Here is a 20256-nt window from a genome sequence, read left to right as displayed (position 1 = left end):
CCCCCAATCCCCTCCGTACGCAAGATCCCTCCGATTTCGGTGTCGGAGATTCACAAGCCAGCACCCCACGGCAACAGTTCAACTGCAGGCTTTCGGGATGCAAGCGCCAATTCAAACGTCAAAAGACCTTGAACCGCCACCTGGCAAGCCATTCAGGAGCGAGACCTCATGTCTGCTGGGTCCCTTGGTGCCAACGCAGTTTCTCGCGGCGTGACAACCTCAATGCCCACTATAAAACGCACGGCAAACGTGGGGGCCGCAATCGGTATGTGGCTACCCTAGACAAGACAAGCACCGTCTATAACCCTGAGTTCTGTGGGCAGCTAACGCCTGAAGGCTGGCCACTTGACTATGCTCGCCATGACTGATCTGGTGCTTGAGATGTACAGTGGCACCAGATTTCCACTGTTCTTCCACTTTCTGTTACCAAAGATGAGAAGCAATGGTATAGGCTTCACTGCAGTTGCATATTGTCTCTTTCCTCTTGGCCTACTCGCTTTTGTGCTGTGAAGCTATGTTTCACTCAACCACAGGCCTATTACCTTTCATTGGTTATTCTAGAAATCGATTCGATATGTGTAACATTCAGATTAGAAAACGCAATACGAGAAGTCCTTACTGAAATGGAAGTTGTATGATATTCGCACCCTTGGCGGAGCTCTCTATTCTCTGACTGGAGTTGCTCGTTGTGCCAGAGAACAGCCTGGTGGTAGTGCGCGGACTTTTGTGACGTGAGGCCTCGGTGCTGCTCGAGCGTTTTGATATGAGACTCGGTGCGCTCGCGCATTAAGGGCTGCTTCAGATGGTTCTTCACACGTTTCTTCGATGACCGACCGGGGGAGGTTAACGTTCCTACGCGACATGCTCAGTCGTTATCCGTTCAGGGACCTAGGCCCCCTATTGCCGATATTTTGGCTTATGATAAGTCCCCGAATTCGGCAAGGCTGGGCGCGACAGGGTCTGTGAATCTTTCGTGTTCGCAATGGCGGGTGTCACGTGGCGCTAGCCGAGGGCCTCGAAAGGAATAGTAACAGTAGAGCAGAGCCTCCGGAAGTGTTTCCGGCTGGACGGAGCCCACAGATCGGTTTTAAGGTCAGCATCGGCATGTTATATGGTATGGTCCAGAATGAGGAGGCATGTAGAATGTGAGTTGATTAGGGACAGAGCGTCGGGTCAATGCGCGACTTGGCCGGCGTGCATCCCTACGTTTGGTTGCTGTCTCATTCACCACCAACCAACAATCTAGCTTTTATTTTTATTTTTGTTTTTTTTTTTTTCCCTTTCGATCCGTCGTCATTCACGTCGAACTGTGAGTAGTGGTAAAAACTACAGCGAGAGTGGTATACTGTTATGGAAATCGGCGTTATTTCTCGATATATCTTACCCACAATATATCTTTGCGAGGGCCAACCAATGAATAAACCCCTCACATTTCATATACGAACAAGCGACAAGGGCCCCGGGACTAAATACGCAATATATGAACGATATCTGAAAAAAGCAAATTAATAATAGTGGGTTATGAGTTCAAAATCCTCAAAGTAGATGTGGTACGGCCAATGTTGGTTCATGGTTGTCCACGCGACGATCCCGATCCATGTTCAGATGACCTACGGCTCAGCAACATCCTCCCCGTCACACATCCTCCCCGTCACCGCCCGAGCCATTCACTTCAGCAGCATTTCACCCCATATCAACGCGAATTTATTCACTTTCATGCCTGCTTGCTGTTATCTGCTCACTTAATCGGAGGTAATTATTCAGAAAAGGATTCAGACTAAACCCCAGCCTGTTTTGGAAGCTTTAGAGTCTAGGCAGCTCCGGTCGCATCTCGTGTTGTCAATTCTAGCTTCACGCTGTGCTAGGCCAGAGCGATGTGACGAATTATCCAGGACAAGTACATGCGCGGTCATAGAGATAAATGCAGTAGGCCTACGACTCGTACTTGTCCAAATGGATGGATTGTGCCAGATAACTTATTAACACGTTTGGCTAACTTAGAAGCCGCCTTCGATGATTTTCTGCCGAACCCACTTTTTGTGATTGGCACTCTGGGCCCCAATCGCCGACACATCGCCCTGCCAGGGTCGTCCATTATCGACCAATGTTTCTCCTGAGAGACGAGTGGCCTGTTCAGGGACAGTATGTGCAACAGGCAAGGGGGCCGGCGTCCAACTGGGCTCCAACACTGTGCCAGTGTTGGAAGATTCTGCTCGCTCGGAGGCTGTAATCGTTTCGGATGTTGCATGGTAGAAAGGGTCATCGTCCGTCCACCACGTGCAAGAGGGTTCAAGGTCCAGTCAATCAATCGAAAATCGCCACTCGTTCTAGGATGAACGAAACGGCGTACTGCTGCGCGTAACGGGTTGCTTGCGCATACTAAGACCAGTTAGCGTTGGCATAATCCAAGGGGTAACCGACGGAGCGCTCATACCCGAAACCGCGGTCGTTCCGCTTGTACCATCCATAAGGCGTGCCAGCTCCTTGGCCATATTGATGGCATGAAAATGATATTTCAAGCGCGTACGGTTGCGGTAACGAATCTGGTCCACGGGCTGAGTATCTAGGATATGTGTGGTGAATTGCAATATCTGCCACCGAGTTAAGCCCGACCTATTGTAAAATCTATAGCGAGGGGAGAATTCACTCACATCAAATCCCCGGTCATCTCGATGTCTATGCTCAGGACAATCATCTCGGTCAAACATACGGTCGAGTTCAAGGATTTGCGAGATTTCCTCCCCCACCCAGTGGGGATGGTCTGTTTCGGTAAGCGCATGACACCGCAAAGCATCTGAGAAGAGGAAGGACACCTACTGAAATTTTTCAGCCTAACTTGCCACAGGACCTCTAGCCGTCGCACCGCGTTCCTCCGGCTTCGGCTTTCTTGAACGAGATGTCGTATGAACGGCAACACCCGGAAGATTCCAATATCTTCAAGTACAAAGACGACGGTCCCATACTGGCCCAGGTGAGGTGCGTGCCCGTAGGGACCCAGCACGCACACCGGGAAATGAATCGTCGAGTGCGCACGATCCGCAGCTTGTGCGATCCTTCCGGTCACGCCCTGTCCAGGCCGGGACACTATGCGTAACACATGAGTTGTCGATGCTCCTAGGTTGCTTTGCCCTGTACCTACCGAAGCCACGTAGAATGCGGGAAGCTGCAAGCAGGACCTTACTCCAAGGCGTGGCATCCAGAGCTGTACATACTGCCCCGGTTGAGCCACGCACTCCGCCGGTACCGCAATATCAAGCCATAAGAGCCTGTTGGAAGACCGCGCGAGGGCCCGTCGAGAGGTGATGCGCCACGATCTGTGGAGCCACATGGTATGTAGACATGTCCCCGCGCTCCAGGCAAATCCGGCGCAAATACCGCCTAGTAAAACCCAGCGGTAGGACGATACCCGGTCGATCAAATGGTAGAAAAGGGCGCCAGTGGCGATCGAAGCAAGCATATGGTGGATCTTGAGGCCAAGTTGCGGCCACCGTCGAAGAATCGCAGCGAGCGTCCACGGCAAGATCGAGACGAAACTGCATCCGGCCTGTTCAATATTAGCCACTTCTAATCAGACATCCTTTGGGGAAATGGGAAGGCTGCCGTTCTCTAGCCGCCTCACGTACCAGGAGTGGGATGACGAGGGGAGCTCCAAGGCTTGTATTTCGAGCAACTGAGCCTAAGACGGACCCATGAAGAAGGCAATGCAGCACGCAAAGGCGGCCTAGCCACCTATGGGCCCACTGGAACGTGCCCCGTTCGACACGGTAGACGTGGGCCGGAAGGCTGAAGCTAAACCCGGAGCAGAGGGGAACAAGGTGGGTGACCGCCAAGCATCCGGCTCGCTTCTGCACATCCGCCCAGGTCTGAGCATGAAGACTGATTGCAATAATGTTGGCAATCACCAGGGCTGCAAGTACTCCCCCTTGCAAGTATGACGGGATATCCAGCCACTGGAGCACGCCTGGCGTTGGCGCCTGGAAGAAGCGTCTCCAAGATACTGCGTGTTGCAACCTCAAAGGCAAATAGCTGAACCGGCGTGCGAGGCTGTAAGATATCCAGCATACAAGAGCGAGGAGCCCACAAAGACTAAACTTGTCTTGGACGGGAGCCCTGGCAAGCCATTCGGCAAACTTTGACACAGGGCGGGACATGCTTTTAGGCGAGACAATACTGGACATCAGCAGGTTTATATCGTATTTTCCATACGTTGTCTGGACAACGCTGACCAGAGCTTTGTTTGAGCGGTCGAAAGCAGCTTGGGATGTTGATGCGCTGATCATTGCTGCTGGTGAGCAAGATGGGAAGGCCCTTTTCTACGGCTCCTTGGGCTGAGATGACCGGTTGATGATTGAAAATGATCATCATCGAGCCCCCGTCAAAAAACGATGGACAGCGTAAAAGGTGCGTCTCGTGAAGTTTATGTTCAACGTTGAAGCCCAATTCCGCGCTCATCGTGTGCCTGCAATATAATGCGTTTTTCAATTGTCCCGTATTTCCAACTGTTGAAGTCAGTCAACGTGCTGAGACGCATTTTCAGATGTCGCATGGCCGCTTGTCCGGCTAGGCAGTGTGTGTCATTGTCAAGAGGATCAGGGAGGCAGCTGTGGTCAGCGACGGCGACCGTGGAAACCGTTGTGATCCTCCGCCCGTGGGGTCTTCACACCAGGACTTTTTCAATGGACCAAGTCATTCTGGCTATTGATGCAATCATACCCGAACTCGTCGAAGACGCAAAGAGCGTTGTTTCTACGGAAGGCGGTCTTGTTGTAGCAAACACGCCTCCGAGCTATATTCCGAATAGGATTCTAATCTAGTGCCGATCTGACAAGGCTGGACCAATCACCACAGAATCCGTGCTCTATAACCCCTTCTGGCTACGTAGTATTGCAGTCCCATCAGGCTTGCTTTTGCTTAGTGTAAATCTTGGCATTTGATTCCTGGTCTGGAAGTTCCTAGAGGTGTTACGATGAATGTTTGGCTGAAGACCATTTCAAGCAATTCTCTGGCCCTAATGTGAACGTGATTGTTAGATCGCACAGATATCAGTAAATATAGCTCCTGTCAAAAGATTTGAAAAGCTCCTTTACTTCCTTATTGGGCAACCTGTACTTGATTCGAAAGGAACAAAGGAAACACAAAGGATAGACGACAGCAGCGGTTTTGCCAACCTCCAACCCCTTCCAACATCCAAGTCTGTCCTAAGAGTGAGTGGTGGGCTTATGAGAAGAGGTGACATGTATATGAGAGACTTCTAGGAGCTCGGCAAGGATACCCGCTTTCTCCCCACTCGACCTTTCGAGTCTGAACATGAGCTTTGCCCTAACAAACCAGGATTTACCGTTCATCTGCTTCAGAATAGAAGAAATTGATTGCTTGGCTGGACTGGAGGATTCACCCGCGTCAATCTTAAAGTTTGTCGGGTCCACTGTGGAATATATCCAGATGAATCCGTTGGAGTACTCGAAGGAAGCCGCACTCGCGTTCCATTTCGAAACCAGCGTGTTGAATAATGGCCCGAAGACTGTGACTGGCAGGCCAACACAGACATACGTTGCCTCACCAGGGCTCTCTGGACGCACAGCCTTGAGTACCGATTTAGCCTCTTCAATGGATCTTGAATCAACAACGACCGAGTCGGATACCCAGAATTCAGTTGACCAGCGATTGGAAGAAAGAGAGCCTCTCTGCAACAGGGAATGCTGGAGGCCAACGAGGCTTCCGCTGAAACGTTTTGTTTGCTTCTCTTGCTTCGCACCGAGAAGGATAATCTTCAGGTTTGCTGAATGCGTTGTCTCCAGAATTCCAAGCTGATAGTCATGTGGTTCCAGGTTCGTGAGCTGTGCTTGAGGGAAGACATGAGTGAAGCCATTCTCGATGGATACGAATTTGCCTTGGCTATCAGCTTTGTTTGGTGGATGACCTTGTGGAATCATGGTGGAAGAGAGTGTGATGTTGTTACTCCGACCGCAGAGCTTTGACTGTTCCCATTTCCAAACAAGCTCCTCGGTCTTAGAATATATAAAAGGGGCTTTGGTGACTGGAACTTTCGAGGAGAGATCAGCATGAGGAACATGCTTCCTGCTTTGTTCAGCATGTTTACAAATGGCCATTGGAAGTCAAAATACTTACTCATTCGTACGCCGCCAATGCGACAGAAACCGCTCTTCCAGTACTTGTAACATCAGGTGCAGTATCTAAAAGTTCTTCCTGGGAAAATCTCCTGGTAGCAATCCGCAGATCTGGTCTCTGCCAACGTAAATGTGCGGAATCAGGTACAAAGTTGGCCATCTCTAGGATGAGATTAGGGTATCAAACTGTATGGGAGCGCCTTACTGTGAGTGGCATTCTTGACGGTCTAGGACTGTTGGTATCACCAGCTAGGTACCGTGTACACAGTTAAATGAACAGTGTTCATGCTCCTAAAGCGAAAGTTGATTGATTCATGTAGATAGATGTTCATCCTAGGTCAAGGCCCAATACCCCTGAATCCATACGGCGGGAGCCGTTGCTTACCAAGATTACGTACAACCTGTCTTTGTTTGTTCTGACTGGAGTATATGTCCCGACAGTTTCCATCTAACAGTATCACAGGAGTCATTCATCCACGAACTTCCATCAACCCTTCGCGGTAACCGGAGGATCGGCAGACTATTCGCAACCGATGTGTACTTTTGACTACGAGCCTCAAAGTTCGGTGAGGCTTCGGAATAAAACCCTTCTCGTCCAGCCAATCTCAAGCGCTTGGCCCTCAGATATCCCCATGTCCGCCCCACCAGAAACCAGTACTATGGTGTGTCAAAGCCAGAGAGACGATTTTGAACACCATTTTTCGCACCAGCCTTCAAATTCCCGAGGTCATGGCAGCATCAGTTTCAATACCGAGATCAGTTCCCAGCTGACCTCTGAAGATATTTCTTTTATTCGGCAATCGAAGGGAAAATGTCAGACTGCCAATGTATGCTGGGAGGGTGACAGTAAGGGCCGATCCTTTTCAACTTCCAGCAATCTTCTCCGTCACGAACGTGAAAGACATAGCAGAAGCGACAAACTATCATGCAACTTCAGTGGCAGCTCGTTTACTCGTATGACAGCTCTCAATGTTCACCAAAAGAGTGAGGTTTGCTTGAAATCTAAGCGAAAGGGGCTCTAAGCTTCAACGATCATCTTGGGGGTTTCAGCCATGCGGCATTATACAAATATTATTCCAAGACTAGCTTGCTGCCCTAACGGATCAGCTCGTATTTCTTCGTGAGGATCTCCTTATGGAATTTCTGTGGCATACTGTAAAAGAAACTGTTTTGCCTTATTGCCCAGTAAACAGGTTACGAGTTTGTTCATGTTTCTTGGTGATAGGTGGCTTCCAGCCTAGAAGGGTATCACCAGTTTACTGAAGAGGCCACTAGTCCTTTGACTAGTACTTCCTGGGATTTTACAGATTTTAAATGCACAAATTGTCCCATTATCCGCGTACCGATTATCCGTTCATTTCACGCTTCCAGCTTCACTATACCGACAGGCTCCCACGTGGCCTGCTCGATTGATTCGTTGAATATTATTTCCCTGGAGACTGTCACGCAGGACTGAAGTGTCAAAAAGCAAGAAACATGTATACTAAGTATTAATTGAAACTACTTTATATTCTATTTCTGGGCACACGGAGTCGTTCCAGTTGAGTTATTTCAATTCAAAAAATAGTCGCTTTGCTGCTTGATTTTAGTGAGAGCTTTTTGACCCAGTGTACAGTACTGTATACCACTAGTTAGAGGGAATGAAACCGAAAGACTAGTCTCAAACCCTAAGCCTCGAACCATCTCACAGTATACTCCTTTCCTGCCTCAAACATTTTCCGGGTGTTGGGAATTTTCCCCCAACTGCCGCCGTCAATATCAATAGCATTGATGGCGTTCCCCAAAACATCAAACACGGTGAAACGGTACTCGTCGTCCTCGCCATTGATAAATTTGAATGCTATGTCGGTTGCTGACGAGACAATAATTTGAATCATCATTGGACCGATCGGCCAGGATTTGATTCCAGATCCTGGAATTATCAATTTCTTTGAGCCACGAGGTAAAAGAATATGCTTATTCGCATCCGAGCTCCTAATAAGAGTCACTCCATATTTTCTCATAATATCAGGACATACTTCATACCCTGGAAGATGGTGGACCATAGTAGATGATCCAGGTACGACTCCCTTAGGGGCGAGGGAGTTGGGAGGGATTGGAACCACATCAACGGTCCCAGAATGGAGATCGGAGACTGGCCTGCACCATCCTGGGAGAGCCAGTAGGCCAAGAGGGACGAAGTAAATAGGTCTCATTTCTGTATTTGAAAGACCACTGAAATGAATTAAAAGTAGACTGATGTAGTATAGGTCACAGAGGAAGACAGCCGTTGCGAAAGACCTGGCGAGCATTATATAATGCCTTTTGGACTACTACTTAAGAAGTTCATGGGGCTGACCTCGTTGAGTAACGTGGCGTCACCTGTACGGGATACAGAGGATTTCGAAAACAGTTTACCCCCAGACACACCCGTTTTCTTTTCCCGGAGACCCACAAGGACGTCTAGTCCAGATCGGTGGGTTTCACAATCCCCCGCAGACAATAATACGGTGTTACGCCTCAAGGAAGTTACAGTGGTGTAACAAAAGTATTTGACCTCCGGTACTTCGCCCCTGGACCCACTTTTTCATACTGCCTGGCAGAAACCTCAGGAATTCAATTCAATTTAATAGCTAGTATGCCAGCCCTCATACTTAATAACATCAGCCACCCTCTGTGGCATAGTCTCGGAGAGATGCTTAAAGACCTCGATATCTAGCGTTTCCCATGCTTCTTGCGCAGCATTAAGGAGCGATTCTAGCGTATCTCCGTTATTTGGTAGGTGCATAAACTCAGGATGACGCTTCAATATTTCGGCTTTTAGCAGCGCCCATAGGTTCTTAATAGGATTTAAATCAGGTGAATAGGGCGGTCACTCCATAATTTCGCATTCAATATTATTAAGAGCGTCTTATACGATATATATAGTGTGAACGGGCGCGTTATCTTGCTAAAAAATAGCATTTTAATCAATACTAGTAAGCAGCGTAGGTAGGATACGCCGATAAAGCTCTTTAATTGTACGTAAAGACACGCCTCCGCGACGAGACTGCGGATCTCCGAATAGTGGAATTAGGCTAGAACGATGCGGTAGACCACTAAAAGCAGCCTAAAACATCTGCTTAATTTGCTTCCCACGTGTCGGAACCATTTGTACTTAATGTCCTTCTTCGTGATGCTAAAAAAGCTGCTCTTTCGGACGTATAAAGGTCTATTCTTAACGCTGTCCGATACCACGTTTAACCGTACATAGACCTCGCCATGACCCGGACCGTAGGTCCCTTCTCGCGACCCTTGACCCGCCCCTCCGGAGGGGAGGGTCGTAGGCTGACGACCCTCACCGCACCTGAGGGTCATAAAATCTTTGGAGGGTCACCCGCCAAGTTACCCTCACGACCCGCATATGCATAAATTCTTCACACCTTCCCTGATTAGGATGGATAAATTTGCTGACAGATAGCAATAAATTACTGTTTCTTATACCTGTTTCGTCTGTCACACACTTAATTCATCTTTTTCTATCCGACCCCTGTGTATTTTTATGAAATATGTCTTCAGGTCTTCTTGCTTGGTAATACTCAATTGACAGATTCTCAGGTCTAAGGGAGACCGTTGTGGTATGTATTGTAAAGAATTGGAGAGATTGGCAAATCACGATGTGGAAATATATACAGATACTAGTCAAATGTTCTTTCCCACTGTCCCACTACAATTTGACCCGGCAACCAACCCACCATTTTATTTTTCGTCCTACACCTCCCCTATTGCTCCGATTGCAATGAAAATTGCTGCAAAAATTAGCAAAACGGCGCAGCTTACTACTATACAAAGGTCAGCTATTGTATCTGCTCATGAGAGCGGTGTATCGCAAGTGAAATTAGCTAATGACTTCGGCTGCTCTCGGCGGTACAATCTATAATACGCTGAAACGCTATTTAGAAGACAACACCCTCGAAAATCGTGAAAAAAGCGGCCGTCCCGTAATTATTAGTGAGCGCGCTTGCTCTCACCTCTATTTACAAGCACGTAGGCATCCGTTTTGGACCTATAAACAGCTAAGTGCTGCTACAGCTCAGCATCCGTCACCCTCCACTATACGTCGAATTTTAAGGCGATTCGGACTCGGAAAACGGCGATCGAAACAGAAAATACCAATAAAGCCTCCTCTTGCAAGGAAGAGGCTAAAATTTGCGCGAAAATGGCGACGCGAGAGCTTCCAATCGTGGATCTTCTCGGACGAGTGTTCGGTGCAACGAACCTCGAACTTTGGACCACAATGGTGCTTTCGTACGACCTCCGAGGGCCTTCGAAAAGATCTCGTGAATGCTAAAGCTCACGTAAAAGATATTTCACAAATGGTTTGGGCCGGAATCTGGCTAGGAGGTCGAACAGACCTAATTATTATGGAAAGAGACGAGGACTCGCGGTCGGGGAGGGGTTATACTGCGAAGTCGTATATTTCGACGCTCGAAAAAGGTCTGATACCAATTTACACCCCTGATTTAGTATTTCAGCAAGATAACGCGAGGATTCATCTAGCGAAGGACACGAAAGAGTGGTTTGAAACTCACGGAGGATACGTCGAGGATTGGCCCGCGCACTCACCTGATTTGAACCCAATTGAACCGGTATGGCGCTGGTTAAAAGTGAAGCTTTTTGCATTATTTCCGGAGCTTATTGGCATGGGAAGGTCGGAGGTAGACTGGCATTATTTTAAAAAATGCCTAGTGGAAGCTTGGAAGGCATTAGATCAGGTAAAGATAGATGCGCTAATATTGAGCATGGGAAGACGTTTGAAGGCAGTACGGAAGGCTAAGGGGTATTATACAAAATATTAAGCGAAAATTTTATTGTGCTATTATTAAGCAACCCTGAAATTTAATTGTAATATTATAGACCATAAAATGGTGGTGCTATATACAGTGTAAGTGATATATATATTTTACATGAGGACCCGAAAAAGTGGAGTGGGAAGGAACTTTTGGTAGGGGATGTATTTTGAGTGCAGAACGTAGTCGCACCGCAATCCAGAGACGGCTAACATTTTTCTGGATATAACCTAAAACCACTGGAAATCCTGACTTCATTGTATTTGATATATTGTATTCACTCTCTAAACACTTATGCTACGCTAAAATTAAGCAGAATATGTCGATTTAAGTTCAATTATGTGACTCCAGAGTTCTAGGGTCCTAAGGGCGACCCTCACGACCCTCAGGGTGACCCTCACGACCCTCAAAGTGACCCTCATAACCCTCAGGGTGACCCTCATAATCCTTGTTCTAGCCAATTAGTATCGGTAGTATCAAATATGATATATCACCTTTTCTCCTTTGTTTGCGAAGTAGACCCTTGTCTACAAGACTCAACTACCCCTGAGTTCTTTACTGAATAGCACAAGAGATCGAGGTAAGACTTTTCTTCTCCTAACCATCTTCATAATGTCCCAGTTCTCTGATAACTTTTCATCTGCTTATGGGGGTCCTCCCTCGGATTTTCTTGAATATATTGCTAATGATAGTTCAAATCAGCTTTACTCCTCTATCCCATCTGGAAGTCAAACTACCTCCCTTCCCTCGTCTCTACGTCGAGCGGCACCTGATTGTCTTCCACGGATTTGCCCCGATCGGATCAGATCGTACATCTTATACTCACCGGAAATGGGTAGCGAATTCGTGCAGTGGTGGCTTCATACCGATTTTGGCCAAAAGAAACAGATATCTTGGGATACAAAACGAGCTGCCCAGTGCTGGAAAAACTTTGACCAAGTCGCGTTTGAAAAAGATGGAAAGCCTGGGGTTATGTGCCATCAATGTCGGAAGGTGCTTGATCACCCTGGCTGGGCTCATTCAGGGACGACCTCAATGAATAAGCACTATAATGGGGTAAATTGCCGAAAAGCTGCCTCAGCTGCAGGGAAGAAACCAAATATCAAGCTTGCATTAGAGCATGCGGTATAGATAAGACCTAACTCTAACCGTGACGATCCTAAATCTGACCTCGACGTTTAGGCGCAGAATGCGACGGTACGAAGATTCGATGAGCGAGTTTGGCAGCAGAAGCTTGCTAAGCTTCTTGCTGTATCGCATCTCCCCTTTCTGTTTCTCGAGCACACCGAGTTCCGTGATCTTATCTCCTACGCCCGGCTTGCACCGTCAATGCCGGAAATTCCTTCTGCTAAGGTTATGCGCCGGCAGCTTCGAGACCTAGTCCGTGAGAACCAAAAGAGTATCCTTCAGAGACTCCCTTCTGGTGCGAAGCTATCACTTGCTCTAGATTGCTGGACATCGCCATTTAAGCAGGCATTTATAGCGATTACGGGATACTTTCTTGACGAAGACTGGGAGTACAATGAGATACTACTCAGATTCGAACACTTACATGGATCTCATTCAGGTGCAAATCTGAGTGAAGTGCTCTTCAAGCTGCTACAGGAGTATCAGATCACAGATAGAGTGCTTACGGTAACCACCGACAACGCTTCAAATAACGTTACCCTTATGGCAAGTGTCCACGACGCGATTGAGTCACTACAATCCGCCAACGATGTCGTTATTATTCGGATACCGTGTATTGCCCATGTGATCCAGTTAAGCCTTAAAGACCTCCTTGGGAAGATGAACGCTGCTCCAAAGAATGATGTAGCTGAACAGGCATGGTCTGATGACCGGGTGGATAGTCTTCGTGCAAGACAGCAGAAACGCGAGATCGTGGACACTCTAAATAAGGTGAGATATCGTAACTTTTCTACCATTCATTATCCTAATCTGTCTCTTAGGTTCGAAGCCATTGCGATCTATATCAACGCGAGTCCGCAGCGCCGAGAGTCATTCTACAACTTACAAACTAAGGAGCCAAAGCTCGTGCCAATTCAGGATGTTGCTACTCGATGGAACTCCACGTTCTTAATGCTTGTCCGCGCAAAGAAACTCCAGCAAACCTTCGATGCTTTCTGTACACAGTACGACCAAGAACATTTTGCCCTAAGTCAGGAGCAGTGGCGACAAGTGGACTATCTTATCTGCATCCTTCAGCCTTTTCACCGATTCACAACTCTTCTTTCAAAGTCGAAGGACGTCACTATCCACCGGGTCTTTAAGGTCTACAATAAGCTATTTGATCACATAGAAAAGTCGATTAGACGGCTTAGACGGAAGAGGGTCGCTTGGAAGCAAGGAATGCTTATGTCACTCGAAGCGGCAAAAAGCAAGCTCTCAGTCTACTATAAAGACACTGATAATATGGATGGCGATCTCTATGCCATTGGCACAATCCTTTCTCCGCAGGATAAACTTCAGTTTTTCTCAACCGCCGACTGGGACCCAGAGGAAGGCGGAATTGATTACCGAGCAACCTATCGCCAGAGCCTTGAGTCCTCTCTCGAAAAGTACTCTGAGAACCTTGCGCGGGAGCAGCTGACATTAGGTGCTCCTCTAATGATTCCAGAAACGGATGAATTTGATTTAGCATGTGTTCGAGACGAGTCGCAGCAATCGCAGATTCCACAGCGAGTTCAATCTGACGAGCTGACAAGGTATCTTGATAGTAGTAAGTTTCTCTTAATTTCGACAGAATTTATTACTTATTTCTCTTTCAGACACAGTACCAAATGCTCAGCCTCGAACTTGGTGGAAATATCACCAAGATGAATTCCCGAGAATGGCGAGGCTTGCACGGGATATTCTTTCGATTCCAGCTAGTGGTGCAGGAGTAGAACGGCTTTTCAACTCTGCGCGAGATATTTGCCATTATCGGCGGGGCTCTCTACAGCCTCAAACAATCTCGGATCTTATGATGTATATGTGCACGTCGCGTTTCGAGATTCTTGAAGAGGAGCGAATAATGCTGTCTGAATATCTTTCAGCCCAGGAGATACAGGCTGCAAAGGAAGAGAGAACACAGCAACATATCACCGTTGATCCAATCAGTGATGATGAAGAGGATGAGGGGCCTTCTACAGAGTTTCAAGCAACTTCGCCTGGCCAAGCAGCTTCACAAGGCCTATCTACAAACGCACTTGGCAAAAGACGCTTAAGCAGTATAGCCAAGGATACAGGAGGTGACCAGGAAGATGATAGTGAAGTGACATGCCTGCCAGAGATACAGCACCGAGTATCTGGTAGAGTTCGCAAGCGTTCAAGGTTGCTTGATGGATATGAAATATTGGATATATAGTTAATTCGTTCAATTCATCTATTCAGTTCATCCTTTCAATCTATCTGTTTAATGCATTCAAAGTGATCAAAGGTAGCAAAGTAAGCCTAGAACTGCTGTAAGTGAGATACTCAAAAATACAGCTAAAACCTACATAATTTGTGCACCGCGCGACATGCTGGTGTTTGCATTGTTTTACGACCCTGAGGGTCGGGTCGTGGCCCTGAGAGTCGGGGGGCACTTTCAACGACCCTCCCCTCATGGAGGGTCAGGGTCGGGACTCACTACCCAGGACCCTCCGAGGTCCGGGTCGTGGTCCGGGTCGTCAGGGTGACCTGCGGGTCGTGGCGAGGTCTAACCGTACATTCGTTAGACCAATAGACGCGGGCCCAATCCGTTGATATAAAATGCTGATATCGTAGGGCCCAATATAGCCGTTTCTCGGCGTGTAAAGGCGTAAGTGCCGGACGCTATATTTTCCTCTATTTTCGAAGACCTATTTCGTGGGTAAGGCGCTAAATTAACTAGCGGTAGACCTTAAAATCGATCTCTCTAAGTAGATCTTCGATCAATATAGAAGGCTTCTCTTGTATAGTATCGTAGATATAGTCACTATCCTCTCTAGTAAGCTTCCTCGGGGTTCCTGAGCGTGGAATGCTTTGCTGTTTTTGGCGTTTTGCCTCTTAGGTAAGGGTATATTGAATGGTTGAGCGTGGAATGTCAGGAAATCGCATTTTTTTGATAGTTGTTGCACCCTAGCTATTGGTGGCATGTAATTCACATATTTTAGCCCTCGTAAGGCAGTCGAGCTCTAGGCCCCTTTTCCCACGTATAGGAGGCATAATTAAGTGAGAAAATTGCGAGAATTTTATTAAAACGCGTTGATATATAGCGCGTATACTAGCGTGTAGACCTCCGCACCGGCCCACAAAGCCCATAGCCCAACCCGCCCCAGCCCATAAATGGGGCGTGTTTTGGGCCTGGCATTAGGCCCACTGGTAGGCTATGGGCCTAAGGTAGAAGCCCAATAATTGTGACTAAGCACTCACCGACAGTCGGTCCCCTCCTGTCAGTGAGCCAATGCCTAAACACAAACCAATGCCTAAACACAAAAAATTCAACTATTCAATTTCAAACCTAATTTCCTCCCAACATATCATCTGGATCTACCCATTTAAATAGCTCACTATTTTCATCAATATAATCTCTCTCTCCTGATGCCTCTTCTTTTTCTTTGAGAGCTTGTTGGGCGCGATACCAATAGTCTCGAATTCTTGCATTTCCGATCTCACGACAGATCTCAACTCTGTTTTCGTTCGCAGCACGTCGATGAACTCTGATATTGCCCGCAATTGATGATAATGGGGATTTTGAAGCTCCTTTTATAATACGTCGTGATTTTTTAATCGGAATTCTGTGTTTTTGCATCCTTTTGATCGTTTGTTTTGCAAGGTTCAGATCTTGAAGCGCCTGTTTACCTCCACGAATAGCACGTTTTACATGCTTTTGGAGTTTTGAAACGTCTGGTTCATCATTTTCGAGGATTGTTTCGAGTTTATCCTCAATTTTTGACCATCTGTGAGGTGTATTTGGTGGTGAATTCGTCTGTGAACTTGGGATTTCGGCTTCGGGGAGGGCGTATGACCATAAATTTCAATCACTGGTTCATCTTCCCACCCAGGATCAATTTGATCAGGAACAAGTTTTGGATCCCAAGGCCAAATGCCAGTATCCGCAAATGCTGATTTGATAGTTTGCGATTTGAATGTGTCTTTGCGGACTGTTTTGATCATTCGAAAAAAATGCCGTTTATCATTGACATCGCCACCCCAGCGTTCAATCTCATTGTTCTTCCGCCGAAAACGCTGTTTAAGAACTGAGAATGGTTTACCGTCAAGAGGTTGACATCGATGTGTCATTTTTGGAATAAACCAATAAGGAATGATGTTAAAACTTTGACAGATATGCTCGAATTCCGGGGTTCCATGAGAACCATGATTGTCCATAAGTAGAACTCTAGGTCTACCTTTGGTAACTCGCTTTTTCGTGACGAAATGGAAGTCCAATAGCCATTGAATTGCAGTTGTATCGTCTGTCCAGCCTTTAGAAGTTGGTTTAATAACCCGGTAATTGGCTATATTATCGTCGTCTTCGAACCAGTCTTCCATATGCTCAGAACCGCGAATCAAGAACCAAGGATGCATAACCCAGCCATCAGCTGAAATACATTCAATGCCAGTAATATTCTGACCAATTCCACCGGTTCCAATAGTCTCATTTTGGCGGGTAGACACGACATTTTCCTTTGTTCCAATGCCTAGTTGAAAGCCAGTTTCATCCCAATTATATAATTCATTGGCTTGGATCTTATTCTTTTTGAGAAAATCACCAAAAACCTCATACCAATGAATTAATTCACCGTGAGATTCAGCCTCGATTCTCGCTTTTTCTATAGGTTTTTGGGTTCGGAGGGTAATATGGGGTGGTAAACGTTGGATAAATTGATATCCGTACATTTTACTAACCCGTCGGTCGGAACCGCAGTATTGTAAAATGCGATTTGCAGCATCCTCAATATCAAAAGCATTAGGTGGTGTATAGACCGAATTAAGGAGCTCGATCCAATGAATCAAAGACTTCTCTTGCGACTCATTTAATGCTTTATTGGTAGCTGCACGCCCTTTTTTACTCGGTCGGCCCTCATTTCGGTTTCGCAGCTTCCACTTTGACACGTTAAAATGGGAGGCTGCAGACTTGATACTCTTAAATTGACCAGAATTATAGGCTTCAAGGGCATTTGAGAGCAAGATCTCGTCTTTTTCGGTAGAAAACGGCATTGTTTTGGTGGAGAGAATTGGGTTTGAAATTGAATAGTTGAATTTTTTGTGTTTAGGCATTGGTTTGTGTTTAGGCATTGGCTCACTGACAGGAGGGGACCGACTGTCGGTGAGTGCTTAGTCACAATTATGGTTTAATGGGCCCCCAAATGGGCCCCAAACATTGCAAACATGCCAATTCTTGGCATTTGCATAAGTTATGTAGACCTTCCTAGTAATTTTGAGTATTACAATTACCACCTGAGGCCCCTAATTGACTGAGATCTCATGGAAATCGACGCAATTCACTGATTTATGAGATTGATGAGATTAACTGATGAGATCAACTGATGAGATCGATTGATTAGATCCCAAGAGGTAAAACTATCTACATGCTAATAATGCTCATACAAATCATCCTCAACATGCCTCCTCTTCCTCCCTGATGTCCACACTTGAGACGGTGCCGCATGAGACGGTGCCGCATGAGACGGTGCCGCATGAGACGGTGCCGCATGAGACGGTGCCGCATGAGACGGTGCCGCAGCGATAGTAGCATCGTCATCGTCATCGTCAACATCTATCAGATCACCGGATCTATCACCCTGCTCTTCAGCATCACTGATCGCATCAACGTCGACGACAGCTAGCACCTCAGCTGGCTCCTCGGCATCATCACCTGGCTTTTGAGCCGCCTGAGCCTCCTCCACCAGGATCTGAATCTCATCAGAGCCAAAGAACTGCTCAAATTCCTTCGCCTCTTGCACTTCAAGATCAAACCTTGACGTACAGAGGCACAACATCAGCTCTTCGATAGTTTGCGCCTTCAAAGGGCCCCGGCGATAGTGGCAGATATCGCGTGCAGTGTTAAACAGACGTTCAACTCCAGCACCTGTGGCTGGAATTGCAAGGTAATCTCTTGCAAGTGCGGCAATAGCAGGGAAGCGATATTGATTCTCTCTCCAAAAGGAGAGCGGCTCATCAGATATAGTTAAACCGGTAAGAAATTAGTATCATGAAGATAGGGATGGGTTTTCGGCCGAAAAACCATCTCTCAAGAAAGAATAAACATAGAGATTAACTTACTGCCGTCGAGATACTGCGTCATCTCATCATCTTTAGTCGGGCCTAGCGTTGCTTTACCAGCTTTGCCTTTGCGTTTGGAGAGAGACTTCGGGGGAGCCATCAGGCCAAGAAGGAAGGATCTTGGCATCGATCCAGAGGAAGACACTTGCGGGCTATTTAAAGTAGTAAGACGCTCCTGGATAGGAGTAAGTGCCTCACGGAAAGCCACTCGATACTGCTCACGGATCTCTTTGGCATCCTCCCAGTTATCAGATAAAAAGAACTGGAATCTACTATCCGGCGATAGCATCGTACAAACCGCATAGATATGCCCGCGCATATGATCCGTCTTCTTATAGTACTCCGACAGTTTTGAATGGCTTGCTCCGAGGGAGGTAAGCATCTGCTGTTTCCATGGAACACGTTTTCGTTGTAGCTGCGACTTGCACTTCTCAAGGTGTTCAAAGAGCTGGTTATAGATCCTGAAGACAAGAAACGACGTCGCCTCTCGTGTCTTCGAAAGGGCGAGCGTAAAGTCAAAGAATGGCTTTGTGAGATAGATCAGATAGTCAATTTGGCGCCATTGTTCATCATCAAGTTCGAATTCTGTACAGTTGAACTGACGACAGTATTCATTGATAGCAGTACGGAGTCTCTTCGCCCGGCGTAGCATCAGAAACGTTGAATTCCATCGAGTTTTGACGTCCTGGATCGGCATAAGTCCTTGCCCTGGAACTTTGCCTTGGCCTTTGTCGAGGTCGTGTTGGACTTTGAGGAAGTGATCTCGACGCCGAGGGCTCCCGCGGATATAAACAGCAAGAGATCGTATCCTCTTTAAGGTATGCGCAATGTCCCGTTTCTTAGACCTGGCCTCCGCATTCGCCTTAGCAAGGCTAATCTGTTGTTCCTCTGTCCAGACAGTCTCGGCTTGTTCATTCTTTGGGCGTGCTTTAAGTCGGTGAAGTAGTTGGTTCAGACTTAATTGGATGACATGAGCGAGACAGGGGACCCGGATGACGTTAAAACCAGTAGCCGAAGCCGAAGGCTCTTGTTGTAAAGACTGTTGTAGTGCCTTAACCAGAGTCTCATTATTCGATGCGTTATCGGTGGTTATTCCAAAGACTCGGTCCTTAATGCCATGTTCGGTAAGCGTCTCCATCAGAATAGCACTTAGGTTTGCACCTGTATGCGAACTGTGAAGGGGTTTAAAGCCGAGTAGCACCTCACGGTAGACCCATTCGGCATCGATGAAATAGCCAGTAATAGCCATAAATGCCTGCTGAAATGGAGATGTCCAACAGTCTAACGCAATCGAGATCTTTGCATGTTCTGGAAGCATTCTGAGTGTATCATGCTGTCGTTCTTTAACACGGCCAGACAGGCGACGTCGAATTGCATCAGCGGAGGGCACGATCGGAGGGCTTAGGGCGGATTGTGCCTAGATTCAAGACTTAAGATTTAGTTAGGTGACGAGGCAAATAGAGGCTGATTGGTAAAGACGGCGGATTTGGAGGATTTGGGCGATTTGACGCCTACGGACTGGCGTCTGACGGACTTACCTCTGCGATGAGCTCACGAAATGCTGGATTTTCAACGATTTGGAATGGAAGCCGGTTAGTAGTAATAAACTCCAAGATTTTACTCTCAAAACCTTCTTGCGAGAATGTCTGGCTATGACTACCCTGATCATGATGCTAGTTAGTAGGGTCTAGTAGAGCTAGGTATGATAGTATACCGTTTGAAGGAACCTCGTCAATTCAGCCCTCTGCCGGCGTCCACTTGTAGCCTTTTGGCAGGCTGGGGTCTGAAGATGACGGGTAATTGTTGTCGTGCCATGACGACCAACCCTCCCATTGGCATCCTTCTTAGTAGTATAAGGGTGCTCAAGAATTGCATCGCAACGCTTACACAAGACCTTTGGGTTTCCAGTCGCCGTATGGGCCACTTGCTCAAACTGTTTCCAGGTCTCCGAAGCGGAGCCATGCTGTGACTCCCAAGCGATCTTGTTTTTAGATCCATAGTCAGTCTCCAACCACCAGTTGACCCAATCAGTGTGATTCATCGCGTCGTAAAGGAAAAACTGGCCTCCTCTCCTACCAGGACCGACACGTTGG

General features: G+C 47.1%; 1 protein-coding gene across 1 annotated transcript; it reads right to left on the bottom strand.

Annotated features, from left to right (window-relative positions):
• Positions 1-7795: 7795 nt before the first annotated feature.
• N7446_012397 (uncharacterized protein) lies at positions 7796-8323 on the bottom strand (the record flags this gene model as incomplete). The annotated part of the gene is made up of 2 exons (XM_058521139.1): positions 7796-8102; positions 8154-8323. The coding sequence occupies 2 exons, from the start codon at positions 8321-8323 to the stop codon at positions 7796-7798; spliced, it is 477 nt and encodes a 158-aa protein (XP_058366505.1).
• Between the last annotated feature and the right edge of the window lie 11933 nt (positions 8324-20256).

This window comes from Penicillium canescens (genome assembly GCF_028828765.1).
Source record: "Penicillium canescens strain IBT 15451 chromosome Unknown utg000010l_segment0_segment0, whole genome shotgun sequence".
Classification (NCBI taxonomy): Eukaryota; Fungi; Ascomycota; class Eurotiomycetes; order Eurotiales; family Aspergillaceae; genus Penicillium; species Penicillium canescens.
Note: the sequence above shows the minus strand (reverse complement) of the source record. Positions and strands in the feature narration are given on the sequence as shown.